Source organism: Mesoplodon densirostris, chromosome 12, assembly GCF_025265405.1.
Source record: "Mesoplodon densirostris isolate mMesDen1 chromosome 12, mMesDen1 primary haplotype, whole genome shotgun sequence".
In the NCBI taxonomy this organism is placed as follows: Eukaryota; Metazoa; Chordata; class Mammalia; order Artiodactyla; family Ziphiidae; genus Mesoplodon; species Mesoplodon densirostris.
The window spans coordinates 80,254,253-80,277,049 of NC_082672.1; the positions used below are offsets into that span (position 1 = coordinate 80,254,253).

The window sequence follows — 22,797 nt, forward strand, 5'->3', positions numbered from 1 at the left end:
TTCCCTTTGGTAACTGTAAGTTTGTTTTTTAAGTCTATGAGTCTGTTTCTGTTTCATAGATAAGTTCATTTTTTTTAGATTCCACATATAAGCGATATCATGTGATATTTGTCTTTCTCTGTCTGACTTACTTCACTCAGTGTGATCATCTCTAGGTCCAAAACAGGCTCTCACTAACCTCCCAGATGATTGTGCCGGCAGAGCCACTGAGGACCTCCCGCTTTCTGTCTTTCTTCTGTTTATGTTGCATCCTTCTCTCGGATTTTGCTGTTAAGAAGGCACATCTCCCACCTCTCTGTTGCAGCACTCCTGTACTTCCTGTTGCCTATGGGATAGAGTCAGACCTTGTTTGGTGTGGCACACCGTGCACTTCCAGCCTAATCCCCCATCTTCACCCAACAACAACATGTAAAGTGTCTAGGAATGACCCCCAAATATATGGGGGCTCTATAACTTGCGTCTCTTTACGGATTCTTGACACAGTTAAGAACTGTTATGCCCGACAATCCACAAGGGAGCCTGTGGATTGATTTCTGAAGGTCCTTGAATCTCCTGAAAGAGTAAGACATACCTCAGAGCAAGTTCCACCCCTCCTGTAAGATTGTCAAGTGGGTCCTGACACCCCAAAAGGTTCAGAACCACCATAAAGCTGTTGAGAACTTGGGCACTGGTTAATCAAATTTGATAGACCAGGATACAAAATAAGAATGTGTGATAGTGTTTTAGTCAGAACGTCAAGTACAGAACCTCATTATCAAATGCACAAACTGAGGCCCTGGGGGTGATAGTGGCTTGCCTGGGGTCACTTACACACTAAACAACACAATTTAGATTTGATCGTGCCTTGTCTTCTCTGTTGTTTGCTGTTTCGCATGTTCATTTTACCTTTTTCAGCTAGAATAGAGTGGAAGCAACTTGAAAGCAGGGACCTTGCTTTGAAATGATGATGATGATGATGATGATGATGATGATGATGAAGATAACTTTGGAGGAAACTGATTAAGTGACGTAACTAAAGCTAATTGTTGGTGGGTATAGGACAGGAAATAGACAGTTACACAGTACGACTTCTAACGTATGGAGAACACTCAGGCTACCTCTTAAAAATCCTGGATAACGTGAATTTACTGATTTCAATCAGTACATTTAATAGATCAGGCGATTTCCAAATAAATGTGAGATTTTTAAATGAAATACTCTTGAATGGATGGACTCGTGAATTTGCAGATCTGAGAACGCTTGTTTTTCATGTTATCCAGTTTATTTGCCGATGGATTAAAGGAAGAAATCACCATGTATCTGAGTTATCTTTTATCGGGCTACATGAAGCAGAGGGACTTGCTTCAGGTTTTCGTTTAACCTTGACCAGATACCAGTAGTTCAAACCTCCCCATTGGCTATTTTACTGATGTATACAAGGTGTTAGGAATGGTTGTATTTTGTTAGAGAACTAAAGTGCCCTCTACCGTTTCTTTTCCATCATGACAGCCAAATATCTATGAAGACTTGATTTACTAGAAAAGTTGTTCTTAAAGAAATAAAAGCAAAAAATTAATTTCCGATAAAGCTAAATGAAAACTGTTAGACTTATAAAAAAGGAAATTATCCTTGACTAAGCATTTTTGAAGTATTTACACCTTTTATAACTCGATTAGTAAAGAAATTCCCAATTATTTGCCTTCATCATATTTTTGTCACTTATATTTTATCTTAAAAATGCAAATTCTACTTTATAAAGAGCACTTTCAACTTTTGATATTGGCTTCAATTCATTTTATGCAGCCTAAATGTTTTTGCTAGGTTGACTAATGTCTTTTTAAAAAGATGAATCCAGTAGATGTATTTCCAATTTAAATATTCAGAAGCATAAAATAATTAAGAAGGGCTAATCATGATCATATTAATGTAATTAATTAAGCTTGCTACTGGGAAAAAAATCTTCTTGTTAAGATGTCATGTGATTAACATTCTGAATAACTTAAAAATAGAATTATCTTAGAAGTTTACATTTTTGCTTGTTGCAGACTTAAATCTTGATTAATAATTATGCATAACCCTTCACAAAAATTTTCACGTTAAGTCATATTCTTTTCAACCACTATTACTAATAGCATCATTAAAAAATAAATGTCTCCAAGTCTTAGTATTTCAGTTATCTACATGCTTAGAGGCTTAGGATCTGTAGAGAACATTCTTTTATAAGTTCATAAATTGAATCATTTAAGAATGTTTCTCTCTTTCTCACTGTCTTTTTCGTAGGACTATTCCATCACTGCCAAGGTTTAAAAAATTTTCTAGCTGTTGGTAGCTATTCAGTTCCTGCACAAAGACACAGATCTTGGCTGCCAGCATTTTGGCATCTGCTAACATTTTCATAGACCTCAGCTGAACTTTCAATTTGTTCGTGGAACTTCAGAGGCTGACAAAGAACCAGCTTCTATTTGTCTTTTTCACCCTTCACTTTTAATCCTTTGCATAAGCCACTTGAAAGGACTGTATGAGACAGTTCAGGGATAAAAAGGGAAAAGAAGAAAATCTATGTTTCCTTTGCAAAGAAGAAAATCTATGTTTCCTCCCTTTTCTTTTCATCCAGAGAAAAGCAAATCAAGCAAACCTCAAAACTGAGGACAATAGGGTGCCTGGAACTGAGATTAGCATTGGATGAGCCTCACACTTAAAACACAGCCGTTTGAGCTCCCTTGTGTACCAGAATTAATCAGCAAAAGCAGCCGTAAGAACACATGCAGAAAGGGAAACGTGGAGCAGAAGCAAGAGGGGCCCGCCCAGGAGTAGTGAGCTCACACTTAACAAGACCACAGCCCCGGAGTTGGCCGTAAGACACGGGTCCTTCTGGGGCCGGTCAGTTAGACCCTCTGGCCTTTCCTGAAGCCCTGGAAGAATCACCAACTCTTCTCCAAGGAATGAGACATGGCTTGTCTGGGTGGTGACGGCTCTTACCTGCTTCCCCAAGTCAAGGCATCCGGATCCGAGCACAGATCACCTCCGGTAGGTGGAAGGCCCGTCTTGGGGACCGCAGTTTGGGTAAGAGGGCGTCCTGTGCCTCCCTGGGTCTCCCTCAGATGGGCTGCCCTGCATCCTAGGACACGGAGTCTCGGCTGCGGACAGAGCTGCGTCACCAATCCGATCTCCCGGTGGTAAATGGGCTGGGCGGGTACCTGAGACATGATAAAGTGCTGCTTTATGATGATGCGATTAGTCTCTGATGTACCTTGCCCCAGGCTCTCACAGCTGTGTTGTCAGCCGGTGGGCCTGTGGGTACATCCTCGGTCAACAAGTTTTGAGCACTGCAAACCCTCTCAGCCAATGAGGTGTTTCTTTTTTCCCCTTAAAAAAAAAATCCGTACTCTACTGAATGCCTTCTACAATCTAATGTGTTTTCACTTGCTGTGGCCGATCTTTCCGACCCTTGTGTTCTGGCGAGACTTTTAGACCCATAATGTCAGACAAAAAGTGTGGGCATAGAAATGTGGGATCAGGGGCAAATAAGGGAAGTTTACCATGATGCCCATTAACATCCAAGTTTGATACGACCTTTAAAGAAATGTTTGCAGGAGCACAGAATAAAAATCAGTGACACTTTGGGATTGGCGCAAGTTCTTTGAGGGCCTGAGGACTGTTATAAACTTCATGGCAGTTCAGGAAGATGGACCGAAAATCCTATCGATGGTAGATGGAAGACATCGTAGGATTTGGAGAACAGGGGTGCGCAAGTGTGGGTGTCCCAGGCAGCCCGTCTACTTAGGAGCCAGGCTTGGAGTCAGTGATTTCTCCTGGGAGGTCTGGGTGCTAGGTTTGTTACTCTGGTCTTTGCTCTTTGTCTCTTTTCGTTAAAGAGAGCTAAGAAATCTAAATCTAAATCTAAATCTATCTATCTATCATCTATCTATACATATACCCGCATACCAGTATCCTCACATACATATGCATGTCAGTGCATGTAAATATACATGTACATAGGTATATATGAAGTCTTGAGTTCACACCAATACCTCCAGTTCTAACCCTCTGCCAAAGGGTTCTCTTCTGCATCTCACCATCCCATATTTGTATGTCCTTCTTTCTGTAGTGAAAACTCTAGCTTCAGCATCAACACACTTACTCATTTGTTCAGCGCTTCCAGAATTGCTTTGCACATGCCATTACTATAAACAACCTACTAAGAAGAATTTGGAATTTGTTTGACGTTCTCTCTCCCCCTCTACCCCAAGACTGAGGGTACACAGTGGAATGTTGTGTTTATAAATTATTAGATTCCCCGTTCCTCCTCTCTCTCCTCCTCTCATGGCACTCCCTTGTGTGTAGGTACCATGGTTTATTCAATCTGCCTCCTACACTTAGACCGTGATGAACAACATTCTCTGAGTAACTTTGTGCGGGCAGTACGTGTTTTCATATTGTTGGGGATATGTGTACAAGATAAATTCATGGAGGGAATTCTGTGCTGAGGTTTGGCTACATATAGTTGATTAGACATTCTCAAACTCTCCTCCCTAGAGGTTGGACCACTCTTCTTCTTTTTTTTTTTTTTTTAAACGGAGGGAGATTATTTATTTTTTCCTTCCAGTTTTATTGAGATATAATTGACACAGAGCACTGTATGAGTTTAAGGTGTACAGCATAATGATCTGACTTACACACACCATGAAATTATGAACACGCTAAATTTAGTGAACACCCATCATCCCATACAGATACAACATTAAATAAAAAGAAGAATTTTTCTCTGTGAGGAGAAGTCTTAGGAGTTAGTCTCCTAACCACTTTCATATGTAACACACAGCAGTGTTCATTATATGTATCATGTTGTACATGACATCCTTAGCACTTATTTATCTTATAACTGGAAGTTTGCACCTTTTCACCCGTTAATCCAATTTTCCATCTTCCCATACCCCGCCTCAGGTGACCACAAATTTAATGTCGTTTCCTTAAAGCTTGTATGTTTGTTTGTTTTTGTTTGTTTCTGAAGTATAATTGACCTGCAACCCTGTGTTAGTTTTTAATAAAACTAAACATTTCTTCAACACAAAGGTGGCTTTCACTATATCATCATTAATAAGTCATACTAATCTTGGATTGTGGGAACTGCTTTTGCAAACAAGGGAGAGTAATAGCCATTTTATTCCTGACTGTGAAAAATACTTCACCTATTTAATGTCTATAGGAGTTGAGTATAGAAGAAAATGATTTCAGTGTAATACCTCCTTGAAAAAGTTTATTTTATTGCCTTATTCCTAACATTTCCTCATTCCTCCTACTCTTCATTTCTCACCAATCCCTCACCCTACCCAGGGAAAGGAAAACCAGGCCACCACCGTGTTCTGCTTCATAGACATGGAATTTGCAATTGAAAACAACCTTTTAGCTCAACACTCTTAGGATTAGTAGAACCCTCAATTGTATATCTATGGCCCTAAAATAAACTCAAGACAACTGTAGTCCACTGCTTCTGCCTTGGATTTGGGTCTATACTGAAAAACCCCAGAGAAGGCCAGAGACTAACCAACCTTGATTTCATCATGGTAATTCACATTAATTTACATTACAATAAGCTAAACTAAGGTCAATTTCACCTGCTTCACATCTGTGATTCAAAAGATTGTAACTGCTGACCTCAGTGGTCCATGAGGGTCCATTAGGTCTTAAAATTCTGGATCCTGTAAATCTTATGTTCATCATCACAGTACAGTTTCTTTTGTTTCTGGCATAAACGAACATTAAAAATCATATTCCCCATAGGATTTCCTAAAGGGCAGCCATTCTTTCCATTAATTGTGGGATAAGTTTTGTAATCTCAAGGCCAATCACATATAATTGTTGATCAATAGAATTTTATACTCCACTGACATAGTCCAAAGCTTTAAAAAATGTATCTCAAGAGACATATCACATCACTTTACTCAATTTCCTGTGGCTATGATAAGCCAACGGACCATCTCATGAAGGCTTAACTTTTCAGTCAGAAGAGGTTGCCCTCAATGATAGAGAACTTTCATTTTAGAAACTTTCGTGATTATTATTGCTGTTGAAACTTTTAAGCATTTTACCAGTCAATTTTATGTCCTCTTTTGTGAACTATCCTTTGATATATTTTCCTGTTTTTCTATTAAAATATTTCACATATTATGACTATTTATACTCTCACTGTCATAAGTTTTGTGGATGTTTCATCCAATTATTATTTTTCATATTTTTGGCATATTTTTATATGTAAGGTCTTAATTATCTTTATTTATATTGGTCCTGTATCTTGTGGATTTTTAAAAATTGCTTAATTCTTGGAAGGTTTCCTCTCACCTTCAGATCATATAAATATTCACCTATTTGGCTTTTATGAAATATTCAACGCTCTAATCCAGCTACAATTTATTTTGCTATACAGTATGAGCTACCTTTTTTTTTTTCTGTTAACCAATTTTTCTAGTACTATTTATTAGGTAATTTATTCTTTCTCTATTGCTTTATAATGATCTTTATCATACACACAATTTTGTATGCAGGCTTTCTTTTCTATTTCATTATTTGTCTATTTTTGAGATAGCACTATTGCATTTTAATTATTGTAGCTTTAAAAAAATTCAATATCTGGGTAAGGCAAGTCTCCCACAATATACTTCTTTCGAAATCTTCTTGACTATTCTCAGTTATGCTTTATAATAGATGAACTTTAGTGTAATTTAATAAAATTTTTTGTCCCAAACTAACCACATTTGTTCATTTCATTTCATGTTCCTCAGCAGACTTGGTCATTTTCTTCATGCTGGTCTGCGTATAATACTTGCATGTTTCTGTAGGTCAGACCTTTGGTTGGCTTCGCTTGTTCTCTTCCCTGGTTTCTCAAGGTTGACATCAAGATGACACCAAGTCTGCATTCTTTTTTCGGAGGCTCTGTGTATGAACTGGCTTCCAAGACCATCCATTCTGTTTATAGGACTTTAGTTGCAGGTGGTTGCAGGACTGAGTTCCTCACCTCCTCGCTGGCCGTAGCCTCTGGTGGTGGTTCTCCGCTGCTAAGATCTCTCTCTGCTCCTTCGCCAGTAACCCCCCTTCTCCATCCTCAAGGCAGCGATGGCAGCCCAGCCATTGTCAGGCTTTGTCTCTCTCAGCCCTCCCCTTCCGTCTCAGCTCTCCTCTGCCCCCTCTTCCCCTGCATCTCTCTGACCCTGGTGTGTTTAGTTTGCATATGCAATTTAAGACCAGTGTATCTAGGTTTATAAAAAAGCCTGTTGGAATTGTTATTGGAATCAGATTATATTCTTAAATCAACTTAGGGAGAACCGACATCTTGATGATGCTGAGACATGCTACTAAAGAATAAGAAATGTCTTTCCATGTTTTCTTTGTTGTGCCTTACAGAGGTGTTTTACAGTTTTTTTCATATAAGTTCTGAGCATTTCTTATGAAGTTTGATCCTAAAATTTTATCTTTTCTGTTACCTTGTGAATGGTTTTGTTCATTAATTATATCTTCTAGCTGGTTACTATTTGTGCATATGAATGCTACTGATTTTTACATATTAATCTTATATCCTACTACCTTACTAATTTGTTTATTGTTTAAGTTCATTTTATCTCTCATTCTACAGGATTTTCCATGCATACTGTCATGTCATCTGCAAATAGAGATAGATTTCTTTTTATTCTAATGAAAATTTATCTTATTTAAAAATTTTTTATTGAAATATAGTTTATTTACAATGTTGTGATAGTTTCAGGTATAAATTCAAAGTGATTCATAAATATATATATATATATATACATACACACACACACACACACACACACACACACATATATATATATATATATATATGTTCTGTTTTGGATTCTTTTTCACTATAGGTTATTACAAACTATTGAGTACAGTTCCTGTCTATATAGTAGTTCCTTGTTGACTATCTGTTTTATATATAGTAGTGAGTATATTTTAATCCCAAACCCCTAATTTATCCCTCTCCCCCTTTCCCCTTTGGTAACCATAAGCTTTTTTTCTATGTCTGTGGGTCTGTTTCTGTTTTGTAAATAAGTTCATTTGTATCATATTTTAAGATTTCACATATAAGTGATAGCATATCATATTTGTCTTTCTCTGTCTGGCTTACTTCACTTCATATGATAGTCTCTAGGTCCAGCCGTGTTGCTGCAAATGGCATTTTTCATTTTTTTATGGCTGAGTAGTATTCCATTTTACAAATGTACCACATCTTCTTTATCCGTTCATCTGTCAATGGACATTTAGGTTGCTTCCATGTTCTGGCTATTGTAAATAGTGCTGCAATGAACATTGGGGTGCAAGTATCTTTTCGAATTATAGTTCTGTCTCTGTATGTGCCCAGGAGTAGGATTGCTGGATCATATGGTAACTCTATTTTTAGTTTTTAAAGGAACCTCCATACTGTTCTCCATGATGGCTGCTCCAATTTACATTCCCACCAACAGTGTAGGAGGGTTCCCTTTTCTCCACACCCTCTCCAGCATCTACTGTTTGTAGATTTTTTTGATGATGGCCATTCTGACCAGTGTGAGGTGATACCTCATTATAGTTTTGATTTGCATTTCTCTAGTAATTAACAATGTTGAGCATCATTTCATTTGCTTGTTGGCCATCTGTATGTCTTCTCTGGAGAAATGTCTCTTTGGATCTTCTGCCCATTTTTTGATTGGGCTGTTTTTTTTGATATTGAGTTGTATGAGCTGTTTGCATATTTTGGAAATGAATCCCTTGTCGGTCGTATCATTTGCAAGTATTTTCTCCCATTCTGTAGTTTGTTTTTTCATTTTGTTTATGGTTTCCTTTGCTATGAAGAAGGTTTTAAGTTTAAGTAGGTCCCATTTGTTTATTTTTGTTTTTATTTCCATTTCTCTAGGAGGTGGGTCAAAAAGGATCCCACTGTGATTTATGTCATAGAGTGTTCTGCCTATGTTTTCCTCTAAGAGTTTTATAGTGTCTGTAAATCCATTTAGGATTTATGCCTAAATGCCTTACATTTAGGTCTGTAATCCATTTTGAGTTTATTTTTGTGTATGGTGTTAGGGAGTGTTCTAAAATTTCATTCTTTTACATGTAGCTGTCCAGTTTTCCCAGCACCACTTATTGAAGAGGTTGTCTTTTCTCCATTGTATATTCTTGCCTCCTTTATCAAAAATAAGGTGACCATATGTGCATGGGTTTATCTCTGGGCTTTCTGTCCTGTTCCATTGATCTATATTTCTGTTTTTGTGCCAGTACCATACTGTCTTGATTACTGTAGCTTTGTAGTATAGTCTGCAGTCAGGGAGCCTGATTCCTCTAGCTCTGTTCTTCTTTCTCAAGATTGCTTTGGCTATTCGGGGTCTTTTGTGTTTCCATACAAATTTTAAACATTTTTTGTTCTAGTTCTGAGAAAAATGCCATTTGTAATTTGATAAGGATTGCATTAAATCTGTAGATTGCCTTGGGTAGTATGGTCATTTTAACAATATTGATTCTTCCTATCTGAGCACATAGTATATCTTTCCATCTGTTTGTGTTGACTTCAGTTTCTTTAATCAGTGTCTTATAGTTTTCAGAGTACAGTTCTTTTACCTCCTCAGGTAGGTTTATTCCTAGGTATTTTATTCTTTTTGTTGCGATGGCAAGTGGGATTGTTTCCCTAATTTCTCTTTCTGATAGTTCGTTGTTAGTGAGATTTATTTCTTCCTACTCCTGTTCCTCTGGTTGTCTAATTTCATTGACTATCACCACTAAAAGTGCTGGATACCAGTGGAGATAGTGGGCTTCCTAAACTTGTTACTGATGTGAGTTGGAATGTCTCTAGTGTTTCTCCATTAAGTAAGGAAATATCCATTCATTACTATTTTCCTAAAAGTTTTTACTAGGAATGAGTATTGAATTTTGCCAAAGTCAATTTTCAACACCTCTAAAGAAATTCATATCATTTTCTTCATAGTTATTAAAATATAAATATAAAAACTATACTAATTTGTTTCCTAATACTGACCATCTTTTCATTCCTAGTATAAACCTTATTTGGTTATGGTGTCTTAATACTTAATGTATTGTCTGAGTCAGTTCACTACTATTTTATTTAAGATTTCTAATATAAATCTCCACAAATGATACTGGTCTATAATCTTTTTGTGCTATCTTTATCAGGTTTAGATATTGATGTTATACTTGCTTCACACACAAAAAGTTGAAAGTTATTCTTAATTTCTTATCATCTGAGACAACTTATGTAACATTGGGATTGTCTGGTCTCTAAAGGTTTGGTAGAATTCTCTTGTGTGCTCAGCTGTGCCTGGTGCTATCATATGGGGTCACTGGAAATTTTTTTCTATTTCTATAAAATTCAGTGTAAGTTTTCTATCTCTACTGGGGTCAGTTTTGGTACACTGTATTTGCCTAAGAAATTATCCATTTCCTCTAGGTTTTCATATTTATTTGCATAAGTATATGCAAAAGTACATGTTAATGCCTTAAAAAAATTTTGATCATAATTATTCCCAACTTGTAATTTCTTTTTTTAATTTTTTATATCTTTATTGGAGTATAATTGCTTTACAGTGTTGTGTTAGTTTCTGTTGTACAACAAAGTGAATCAGCTATATGTATACATATATCCCCATATCCCCTCCCTCTTGCGTCTCCCTCCCACCCTCCCTATCCCACCCCTCTAGGTCCTCACAAAACATTGAGCTGATCTCCCTGTGCTATGCAGCTGCTTCCCACTAGCTATCTGTTTTACATTTGGTCGTGTATATATGTCCATGCCACTCTCTCACTTCGTCCCAGCTTCCCCTTCCCCCTCCCATGTCCTCAAGCCCATTCTCTATGTCTGTGTCTTTATTCCTGCCCTGCCACTAGGTTCATCATTAGCATTTTTTTAGATTCCATATATATGCATTAGCATATGGTATTTGTTTTTCTCTTTCTGACTTCACTCTGTGTGACAGACTCTAGGTCCATCCACCTCACTACAAATAACTCAATTTCATTCCTTTTATGGCTGAGTAATATTCCATTGTATATATGTGCCACATCTTCTTTATCCATTTGCCTGTTGATGGGCATTTAGGTTCCCTCCATGACCTGGCTATTGTAAATAGTGCTGAAATGAATACTGTGGTACATGTATCTCTTTGAATTATGGTTTTCTCAGGGTATATGCCCAGTAGTGGGATTGCTGGGTCATATGGTAGTTCTATTTTTAGTTTTTTAAGGACTCTTCATACTGTTCTCCATAGTGGCTCTATCAATTTATATTCCCACCAACAGTGCAGGAGGGTTCCCTTTTCTCCACACCCTCTCCAGCACTTATTGTTTGTAGATTTTTAAATGATGGCCATTCTGACTGGTGTGAGGTGATACCTAATTGTGGTTTTGATTGCATTTCTCTAATGATTAGTGATGTTGAGCATCTTTTCATGTGTTTGTTGGCAGTCTGTCTTCTTTGGATAAATATCTATTTAGCTCTTCTGCCCATTCTTGGATTGGGTTGTTTGTTTTTTTGATATTGAGCTGCTCGTATATTTTGTAGATTAATCCTTTGTCAGTTGCTTCATTTGCAAATATTTTCCCCCATTCTGAGAGTTGTCGTTTCGTCTTATGGTTTCCTTTGCTGTGCAAAAGCTCTTAAGTTTCATTAGGTCCTGTTTTATTTTTGTTTTTATTTCCATTACTCTAGGAGGTGGGTCAAAAAGGATCTTTCTGTGACTTATGTCATAGAGTGTTCTGCCTATGTTTTCCTCCAAGAATTTTCTAGTGTCTGGCCTTACCCTAGGTCTTTAATCCATTTTGAGTTTATTTTTGCATATGGTGTTAGGAAGCGTTCTAATTTCATTTTTTACATGTAGCTGTCCAGTTTTCCCAGCACCACTTATTGAAGAGACTGTCGCCAACTTGTAATTTCTTATTTTGTATACTTTGTGATTTCACTGAATTTTCTAGCGGTTTGTTTATTTTTCCAAGGAACAAGGACTTTAATATGACCTACTGTTTTTGTGTTCTCTACTCATTATTTTTTTTTACTTTATTATTTAAAATTTTCTCCTTCCAGTTTTATTGAGATATAATTGACATGTAGCATTGTATAAATTTAAGATGTACAACATAATGATTTGACTTACATAATCATGAAATGATCCCCACAATAAGTTTAGTGAACATCCATCATCTCACATAGACAGAAAGAAAAAATATTTTCCTTGTGATGAGAACTCTTAGGATTTACTGTCTTAATAACTTTCATATATAACATAGAGCAGTGTTAATTATATTAATCATGTTGTACATTATGTCCCTAGTGCTTATTTGTCTTATAACTGGAAGTTTGCACCTTTCGATACCTTCATCCAATTCCCCCTCTGCCCATCCCCCACCCCTGGTAACCACACATCTGGTCTTTTTTTCTGTGAGTTTGTTTTGGTTTATTTGTTTATGTTCAAAGTATAATTGACCTACAGCATTATGTTAGTTCCAGGTGCACAACACAGTGATCTGATATTTCTATGCATTACAAAATGATCACCACAATAAGTTTATTTACCATCTGTCACCATACAAAGATATTACATAATTATTGACTATATTCCTACACTGTCTGTTTCATCCCAGTGGACTCATTTATTATAACTGGAAGTTTGTTCCTCTTAATCTCCCTCACCTATTTCTCATCTTCTCTCACCCACCTCCCCAATGGCAAACACCTGTTTGTCCTCTGTATCTATGACTCTGTTTCTGTTTTGTTTGTTTCTTTTGTTTTTTAGATTCCAAATATGAGTGATATCATATAGTATTTGTCTTTATATGTTTGACTTATTCCACCTAGCATAATGGCCTCAAGGTTCATCCATGTTGTCATGAATGGCAAGGTTTCATTCTTTTTATGGCTGAGAAATATTCCATTATATATATGTTACATCTTCTTTATCCATTCATCTATCTATGGGCACTTAGGTTCTTTCCATATCTTGGCTATTGTGACGTAATGCTACAATAAACATAAGGGTACATATACCTTTTTGAATTAGTATTTTTGTTTTCTTCAGATAAATACTCAGGAGTGGAATTGCTGGATTGTATGGTAGTTGTCTTTTTAATTTTTTGAGGATCCTCCATACTGTTTTCCATAGTAGCTGTACCAATTTACTGTCTCACCAACAGTGCAGGAGGGTTCCCTTTTCTCCACTTCCTCATCAACACTTGTTATCTGTTCTTTTTTGGATAATAGCCATTCGAATAGTTGTGAGGTTATATCTCATTCTGGTTTTGATTTTCATTTCCCTGATAATTTGTGATGTTGAGCAGATTTCATGTACCTGTTGACCATCTATCTGTATGTCTTCTTTGGAAAAATGTCTATTCAGGTCCTCTGCCCATTTTTTAATTGGGTTCTTTGTTGTTCTTCTATTGAGTTGTATGTGTTCTTTGTATATTTTTTGTATTAACCTTTTATCAGGTATATCATTTGCAAATATCTTCTCCCATTCAGTAGGTGGCCTTTTCATTTGGGTGATAGTTTCTTTTCCTTTGAAAAAGGTTTTTAGTTTGATGTAGTCCCAGTTGTTTTTGCTTTCTTTCCCCTTCCCTGAGGAGACATATCCAAAAAGATTATGCTAAGACCCGTGTCAAATGATGTACTGCCTATGTTTTCTTTTAGGCGTTTTATGGATTAATTTAAGTTGTTAATCCATTTTGAGTTTGTTTTTTTATATGGTGTAAGAAAGTAGTCCAGTATGATTCTTTTGCCTTAGCTGTCCAGTTTTCCCACCACCATTTATTGAAGAGGCTGTCTTTTTCCCCATTGTGTAGTCTTGCATTCTTTGTCATAGATTAATTGCCCATATAAGTATAGATTCATTTCTGGGCCCTCTCTTCTGATCCATTGATATATGTGTCTTTTTTTGGGTAAGCACCATACTGTTTTCATTACTGCAGCTTTGTAGCATAGTTTGAAATCAGGGAGCACGATACCTCCAGCTTTGTTCTTCTTTCTTAAGATAGGTTGGACTGTTTGGGATCTTATTTTTGTTTCCATACAAATCTTAGAATTATTTGTTCTCGTTCTATGAAAACTGCCATTGGTATTTTGATAGGGATTGCACTGAATTTGTAGATTGTCTTGGGTAATATGGCCATTTTAACAATGTTAATGCTCCCAGTCCATGAGCATAAAATATCTTTACATTTATTTGTGTCTTCTCTATCTTTCCTCAATGTCATATGGTTTTCAGTGTACAGATCTTTTACTTCCTTATTTAAATTTATTCCTAGGTATTTTATTCTTTTTGATGTGATTGTAAATGGTATTGTTTTCCAGAATAAGTTTTTTAAAATAAAACATTTTATTTTGAGATAATTGGAGATTCACATGAAGTCATAAGAAATAATACAGAGAGATCCCATGTACTCTTTCTGCAGTTTCTCCAAATGGTAGATCTTGCAAATCTATAAGCACAATCTATAAGCACAATCATAATAATGTTGATGCAATCAACCAATCTTGTTCAACAAGATCTTTAATTTTCTCCTTTTTTTTCATTCTTTCTTTCCTTCCTCCACTTCATGCCTAAGGAATACAATCTCTTCTTCCTCTCTTTAATCCTCTTCTAGAAGTACTGCCTGTCTGAGGTGGCCACTTCAGGCCCTACACACTTTTAAGCCTGTTCCCTGTAGCCAGGGCTGTGAACTGCCAAATCCCAACCTGTGTTCACCATTTTTGTGTTTTACTTCCTCCTACTGGCTCCCTGGTCCTGACTACCCGTACCCACAGGCTCACTGGAAGGGCTGCAGGGATTGGAAGCTTTGTTAGAATTTGTTTCTTTTTTTCCCTCATAAGTGACTTGAAGGTTGCAGTGTTCTCTATCTCCTAACAATGCTTAAATCATGGGTCCTGTCTAGTTTAATTATACTTGTTGATCTTACGGTTACTTTGGGAACGTGATGGGGAGATTTGGAATCAGGCTGCTGCTATTGTTCTTCAACCTCATTTAATGTCTCTAACAGCTTTTTAAGTTATTGTCAACCCTCAGTCCTTTGAATAGGAGGAAACTGAGGCCCAGAGAAGGTAAGTATACCAAGAAGCTGGTAAGTGGTGCGCTGGGAATTGCTGATACACGTTTAATAAAATTTGGGGATTGAAGTGAGGAGAACATTTCCGTTGCTTGGATCACTGCTATGACACAGAGCCACAGTGGCTACTGACACTTCTGGTTGAATACCTCCACTATTAAGGGACTCATTGCCTCCAATGAGCCTGCTCCATCTTTGGATTCTCTAATGTGGCTAAAAGTTCTTTCCTATGCTATGTTGAACTCTGCTTCTGTATATCTTTGGCTCTGGTACAAGGTATGTCAATTTCATGCAAGTAAAGCTCAAGTGTAAACCCTGCTCCTTGTTCTAGTCCTGTATCATTGGAAGTCAGAAACACATCCTCGTCTTGCGTCTCCTTTACCAAGAAATGGCTGTGTTGTTATAGACACGTCCTAGTTTACTTACACCTCTACAGAAAGGAACACCATCTTGTAAAAATCTGGCCAACATAAGAGTACAACAGTAATGTGCTGTTCTAGTCTGAACATTAGACCATATACTATGTAAATTGCATTGTGGGTATTTTTTTTTGGACTGTCACGTTGCTCTTTGGGCCACAGAGGCAATGGTTAGGAAAAGCCTCATTTTTCCCGCATGTGCTGGTGACAAGTCATATGCCCTGTGTAGTCCTTGCTCAGTTAGCTGTCTGATTCCAGAGGCTGAACTTCTATCCATTCAATCCATTGTATCCAACTTGGTGCATCTTTTTGCCTTACTCAGATTTCACTTGGACTTTGATCCATCTACTGTAACACTCTTGCTTCCTTTAAAAAAATTATTCACGACTCCAACAATGCCTTTATCTTAGTGAACGTAAAAATGCAGTCGGACAGGACTGAAAACAGTCCTTGGCCACTCAAATTTTCCCTCTAAGTTGGTGATTCTTAAAGCAATACATTTTAAGATGTGTGACAAATTATGGGTAGAATACAACACTCTTCTTTAGCCATTTAATATTTTTTAACGTGTACCCACCTGAAAACGTAGCCAAATATTTGAAAATGTTGTAAAACAAAATTTTTAGTTTTGATTTCCGATAAATGGGTCAAATAATCTCCACTTTCAAAAGACCAAGTCTTCATTCTTCCCCATCTTTCTACCCCCATCCTAGCCCATTTCTCAAAGAATAAAATTCATACACGTTCTTTTTAATGGATACCATTGTTTCACTGATTTTGAGTATCACCGGTATAGGTAATGCCACATACTCTCATGAGCTCTTTCTCAGCATGTATGGACATTTTGATTTTACCTCAGTGGTGTTTCTTTCTCCTCCTCAGGCAGGATGATAGTCCCTCGGCCAGTTGGCTGCATATATGTTCCTAACAAAAGACTGTGACCTAATCACAGTTTATTCACTGAACTTGGGGGATTATCACATATCGTGGGAATAAAAAGATTGTTTCTAACCTAGATAGCAATGAATATGTTTTATAGGAATTTATCTTCTGTAAAATTCCCCCACATAATACACATCCATGTAAGCTTAATACAGTGAATGCCCATGTTGTTCTAAATGGAAGATCAAGTTTTTTTCAGTGAAAGTTAAAAAAATCCCCACTCCCATAACTAAACAACCCAAAGGCTCACAATAAGTAAGGAGATCTTAGATCAGACCCAGGCCTATTAGAAGGGCCAATACAGCATGTAAGTTTTACCTAAACTTTATTTACTAGTTGCTGTTACCAACAGAAAATGCTGATGCTGTTTGAGTCATCAAGGAAGTCTTCATCCTCTAAAATATACAAATCATTTAATATGTATGTAGGTTATAGAAAAATGATCAAAAATGGTATTCCCAGACAACTTTGCATATTAATCATCATTGTTGAATATGAATAATAATCTTGGTGTATTTGAGATCTGTCAGATTTCTAATGGTTTAAGTAACAGGAGAAATAACTTTAAAAGTTTTTATGTTAAAAAATAATACTTCATAGAATGTCTTTGAAATGACAAAATTATAAGGATGAACAGGCTAGTGGTTGCCAGGAGTTATAGGGATGGCAGAGGGAGGGGAGGTGGGTGTGATCACAAAGAGAGAGATGTTTGTGGTGATGGGATAGTCTGTGTATTAACAGCATTGGTGGTTACATGAATCTATGTACGTGTAATAAAATGGTAGAGAACTACACACGTGCATTGTACCAACGTCAGTTTTCTAGTTTTGATAGGGCACTATAACTTTTAAGATGTAACTATTAGGGGAGACTGGGTGAAAGGTTATAGGATCACCCCATACTATTTTTGCAACTTCTTAAATATCTACAATTATTTCAAAATAAGAAATGAACAAACTATACATTCTATTCATTGTATAGATCATTCTGCAAGTTAGATATTTGCCAAGGTTAAACATATACACAATAATTTCTCTAACCATTTATGGAATGAGGCAGGATTATAAACAAATAAAATAGTTGAAAAGAGCTATTGAATGAAGGTTTAGGAATTTTGTGATTAAATAACTTTACAGGGTTAAAGTAACCAAACAGAATCAATTTTTGCAAATAAAAGAAAGAGAAAACCCCAAGCCTCCAAAAAGGCAACCCTGCTAATTTAGGGGTGATGCTTCTTCTTTGTCTTTTCCACCCTACACGAACACCTGTTGCCTGTAGTCATTCAGGAACTCAAGTAATGCCTGGGTCCCTGGGGTCTTCTGTTCACTTGGGCTTCAGAGGAAGGAGCTCAAGAGGGGGGTTCAGAACCTCAGGTTGTTCTCGCTTGTTGGTTGTCATGGTGATCGGTGCTACTCAGCTGTTTAGTGTACTCCGCTGGTGGATTTGAAGTCCCCAAGCTCTGAATTTAAACATGAGAACCTGGATAAATTTGGGGATTGCATATAGAGAGAAAGCAATACATGCATGGGTGATGGTGTTACTTTAAGTGTCATAGTGCTCGAGTGACAGTTAACGTAAAGAAGGGTGAAGTCACGTACCAGCTCGCACCATAGAAACTACAAGTTCAAGTGAGAAATGTGAGTAGCACCCAGGACAGATGTGCATTCTTTAGCTAACATTGTTGCTGACAGTTTGTTGCCAGAACTTGAATCTCAGAATTAAGAAAGGCAGAAACATTTCTCAAGAAGCTGGCAGATCACGGCATTAAGCTCCAGACCAAACACATGGGCCAGAGAATGAGAGAATTTTCTTCCACGTGCTCATAATCTTGGACTAACCACAGACAACAGATTGCACTTTAAAATCACTTTCATTTCTATAATAAAACTAGAAGGCAAGCAACAGAACTAAGCTCAGGTTCCTACAGACCTACAATACCAAAGGAGAGCTCATGAATGAAAACATCATGAACTGCTGGGTCAGAGAGACCTGGATTCGAGACATGAATCTGGCATCAACAAGCTATAGGAGTTGGGGCGAGTTATTTAAGCAAATTATTAAATTTAGGCCAGATTGTGTTATGGCTGCAAACACTCTCTCCATCCTCAACCCAAATCTCAGGAGTTTACCAGAACAAAAATTCCCTTTGTCTGAGTGTCCATACTGGTCAGCAGAGTGACGCTGTCCCATAGTCGCTCAAGGACCTGGGGTGACAAAGGCTGCACTTTGACGAGCGTTTCACCAACACAGGGGAGAGGAATGCGGTGAATTGTCTGAAGGCTCTCGATGCTTCCCTGGCACTTCTGTCCACGTTTCACAGACCAAAGCTGGTCCCAGAGCCACACCCCACCTTTGAGGACGTGGAGAAGTGCTACTTCCCTGTGCACAGAAGGGAAGGAGATCTGGACCATCTGTAAACAACCCAGTGACCACCGCATTTTCTTTCAGCTTCCTCCCCTGGAAGAACTGGGACAATAATACTCGACTCAGAGGGTCTTGTGCTCGTGGCTGAATGGTTAGGAGTGATCTCTGGCACCACCCTGCCTGGACTCTGAAGAGTCCCTGGTACATAGCAAGGACACTGGGTATTTCCTTTTGGCCCCAAACGTGGCTTCTGGAACAGAGACTCCTCAGGGAGGGTTGGTGGTCCTCAGGATGATGACGATATAAGAATCCAGCACTGACGTCATGAATATTTGTGAAGAAAACGTCAATCACATCTAAGCACATCCCACCTGGTAGCTGCAGTGGATTCTGTGGAATGTGAAGAGGTTCACGGAAGCACACGTTTAGCTGTAAGTGCAGCAGGAATGGTGCCCCCAGACGAGCAGCTTCCTGAAGGGGTGTCACCTCTGTCTGCCCCGCTGCCCAGTGGCATCACTGTGCTGGTGTGTTCTGCAGGCACGGGGGGTGGCAGGGGGGCATCGTGGAGGAGGAGGGGGTAGGAGGGCTGGGAGGACCCAGCATCACTGCCGTGACTGCGGGTAACCAGCACCGTCTAATCCGAGCTCCCAGGAGGAAAGCTGGGTCCCTCCAGCACCCTCACATGACTCGGCCAGCAACAGTAAGAAAAAGGCAAAGGTGGTGGTAAAGACATTGTTTTAGGAATGTTTTAGCCTAGGCTTTGAAAGCTTTTCAGTACATCTAGGAATTCACAGCTTTCCAGTGACTGAACCGCACCTGAAATCCTGGGTATTGTCTGACCCTCGAGTGGTGGGTATCACCAAACTGCAGAAATGACTTTTAGCCTATGGAGCTTGGAGGTTAAAATAGGGTGTATTTTTCCCTCTGGTCCAAAAAAATAGCACTTCAATGCCGTAATTGACTTTTTGGTGCCAAAGCAGGTGATGAACTCAACATTACAGAATGTTTGGCTGTCACTCCAAGATCACAGGGTGTTTTTCTAGTCGGTCTGGAGGCAAATTTTCTTCTTTAATTATGATTATTTTTAGGATCATCCAGATCATCTATTTATCTGTTTTAGTCCTGCAGGCTCCCAGGGAGAACACTACAGAGGTGTGTTAAACTGAAGACCCTAAGCTGCGTAGAGTTCAAATTTTCCTGAAAGTAAATCCTCTTTAACAGTATGTCAGTTTATCTTCAGGCGAACTACTGTTATTTTGACCAGAATTTGTGTGTGTGTGTGTGTGTGTGTGAGAGAGAGAGAGAGAGAGAGAGAGAGAGAGAGAGAGACTCTCCCAAGCCCCATAACAGTGGCATTTCCCAGTTATTGTGACAACAAGAAATGCGGGCACACGTTTCCAAACCCTCTGGTGAGGCTGTGCTGTTCCTAGGTGAGAAGCATTACACCGAGCGAGTTAGCACACGTGACTTGATATAGGAAGGAGTTGAGATTTTCTAGTTTGGGCTGAATATAAAAGCTCCCTCAAGCTGGTGTTTGAACTTGAAAACTTTTTTTTTCCTTAAAAAATAAATTTTAAAAGACAGTTTTAACAACAACAAAATGTTCCTTCATTCAAAGAAAAGACAAAAATTCAATTACAATAACCGTTCTAAAGATGAAAATAAAAATGCCAAATTTACAGTCTATTTGTATTCTTGACCATGAGTGGTAGAGGGTTTACATTTTTCTAGCCCAGTGCTGGGAACTACTTTGAGGCATCAGGGTCCAGCTAGCAGCACCTCCTTCCATTCTTATGTGGTGACTGATGCCTGTGGGACCCTGGGTGAGCCAATTAATATTTTGATGCCTTGACTGCTTCCCTGAAACACGCATAGTAGCTGAAGCCATGTGGCAACATGGCCATAGATGGACGCCTTTCATCATCAGCTGTTTCACCCTGATCTTTCAGGACATTGGAAAGTGGGGATTGAATTAGTCCAGTGAGCTTTTGAGAGGAGTGGCATTCTGTGAAATAGAACAGAATATCTAAGAAAAGAGGATGTTTGCTTAAAAGTCAACTTGCCATGTGAACTTCTGGATGGTGGAAGTTTGTGCCAGTTTCAGAGAATGTTCCTCAAGATGTGTGCTGTCGCTGTGTTTTGAAAGATGCTCTGAGAAAAAGAATTTCCCCTATGACCGCTTGACCAAGAGCTCTACCTGCCCGATTGAAGATCAGGTGATACAGCTTTAATTTTTAAATGTTTAACTCTTTAAAACTTTTCACTGAAGTATAACACACAATCAGAAAAGTGAAAAAATAAATTTTGGCTTGGAGACTTTTTTTTTTTAAGAAGATGTTGGGGGTAGGAGTTTATTAATTAATTTATTTATTTTTGCTGTGTTGGGTCTTCGTTTCTGTGCGAGGACTTTCTCTAGTTGCGGCGAGCGGGGGCCACTCTTCTTCGCGGTGCTCAGGCCTCCCACTGTCACAGCCTCTTTTGTTGCGGAGCACAGGCTCCAGACGTGCAGACTCAGTAGTTGTGGCTCACGGGCCTAATTGCTCCGCGGCATGTGGGATCCTCCCAGACCAGGGCTCGAACCCGTGTCCCCTGCATTAGCAGGCAGATTCTCAGCCACTGTGCCACCAGGGAAGCCCAGCTTGGAGACTTTTCATGCTATCACACCTGTGTCACCAGTCCTTAGACAAGAATGGACAGGCCACGCCCATTTCCAGGCATTGGTCCCCATGCCCTAAGGTTACCACATCCTGACTGTTATCACCATAGATGGAGAGGTGCCTGTGCTTGAAACTGGTATAAATAGAAACGTATAGCAGGCTCTCTTCTGTATCCTGCTTATTTCATTCAATTTTATGTTTGTGAGATTTACTGATAATTTCAGGTGAAGTCGTAGATCATTCACTCTCACTGCCGAGGGGTATTCTGTTGTAAGTATGCACCACAATTTATAAATCCTACTGTTAATGGGCATTTTGGGTATTTCCCAGCTTGGGGCTGTTACGAATTGTGCTGCAATGAACATTCTTACTCATGTCTTTTGAGGGATGTTCTACACGTTTCTGTGGGACAGACAAGAGCTGGAACATAGGGCGTGGATGCATGAAGTTCAAAAGGATGCCCCAAACAGCTTCCTAAAGTGGGTGTCCAAACTAATGCAGCTATTTGCAGTTTTTCCACATCCTTGCCAACGTTAGATTTTTTTTTTCTTTATAATTTTACTCAATCTAGTAGGTGTGGCTTGACATCGAGCTGAGATTTCAATTTGCATTTACTTGCTAACTGATGGGGCTAAGCAACTCTTTATGTTAATGGGTCATTTGCATATGCTCTTTTTGTTCAAGTCAGCTCATTTTTCTACTGGGTTGTCTGTCATTAATTTGTAGGAAATTTTTAATATACTCTGGGTACAAGTTGTTTGTTATATTTGCTGCAAATATCTTCTACTCTATACATTGTCTTTTCATTTTAGTAATGATGTCTTTGGATGGACAGAGCTTCTTGATATTATTATTTTCCAAATTGTCATGTTTTCCCCTTCTGGTTAGTGTTGTCTTGGAACTTTTTAAAGGAAATTTTGCCCACTCCAAGGTCATAAAGATGTTCTATGTTTTTTCTGAGAAGCTTTATTGTTTTATTTTTCATATTTAGATCTACAGTCCATCTGGAATTGGCTTTTATGCATGGGGTGAGTTGGAGACCAAAAAGTCATTGTTTTCAATAAGAGTATTAAATTAACCCAGCACTGCTTATTGAAAAGAGCATCCCTTCTCCAATGCACTCAGTGTCACCTTTATCACAAAGTTGTCTTTATTCCACTTGTATGTCTATTGTCTGTCTGTTTGTTGCTACACAAATACCTTACCATACTATGACTTTATAATAGGTCTTGATTTGGTAGGGTAATTTATCCATCTCTTCTTCAAGATTGCCTTTGTCATTGAAATTATACATTTTAAAATTAGCTTATCAGTTTCCACACACACTCTCTCTCTCTCTCTCT

The 22,797-nt window shown here is 38.4% G+C and overlaps 1 protein-coding gene across 1 annotated transcript in view; it reads right to left on the minus strand.

Moving 5' to 3' along the window:
- LOC132499877 (uncharacterized) overlaps window positions 1–18,844 on the minus strand; it is a 39,164-nt gene extending 20,320 nt beyond the window's left edge. Inside the window, exons 1-3 of the mRNA XM_060114555.1 lie at window positions 18,563–18,844; window positions 18,372–18,455; window positions 3,002–3,176 (exon numbers count right to left, since the gene is read on the minus strand). Coding sequence (XP_059970538.1) covers window positions 3,002–3,176; window positions 18,372–18,455; window positions 18,563–18,844 — 541 coding nt within the window. The remainder of the gene's footprint in view (window positions 1–3,001; window positions 3,177–18,371; window positions 18,456–18,562) is intronic.
- Window positions 18,845–22,797: the final 3,953 nt, after the last annotated feature.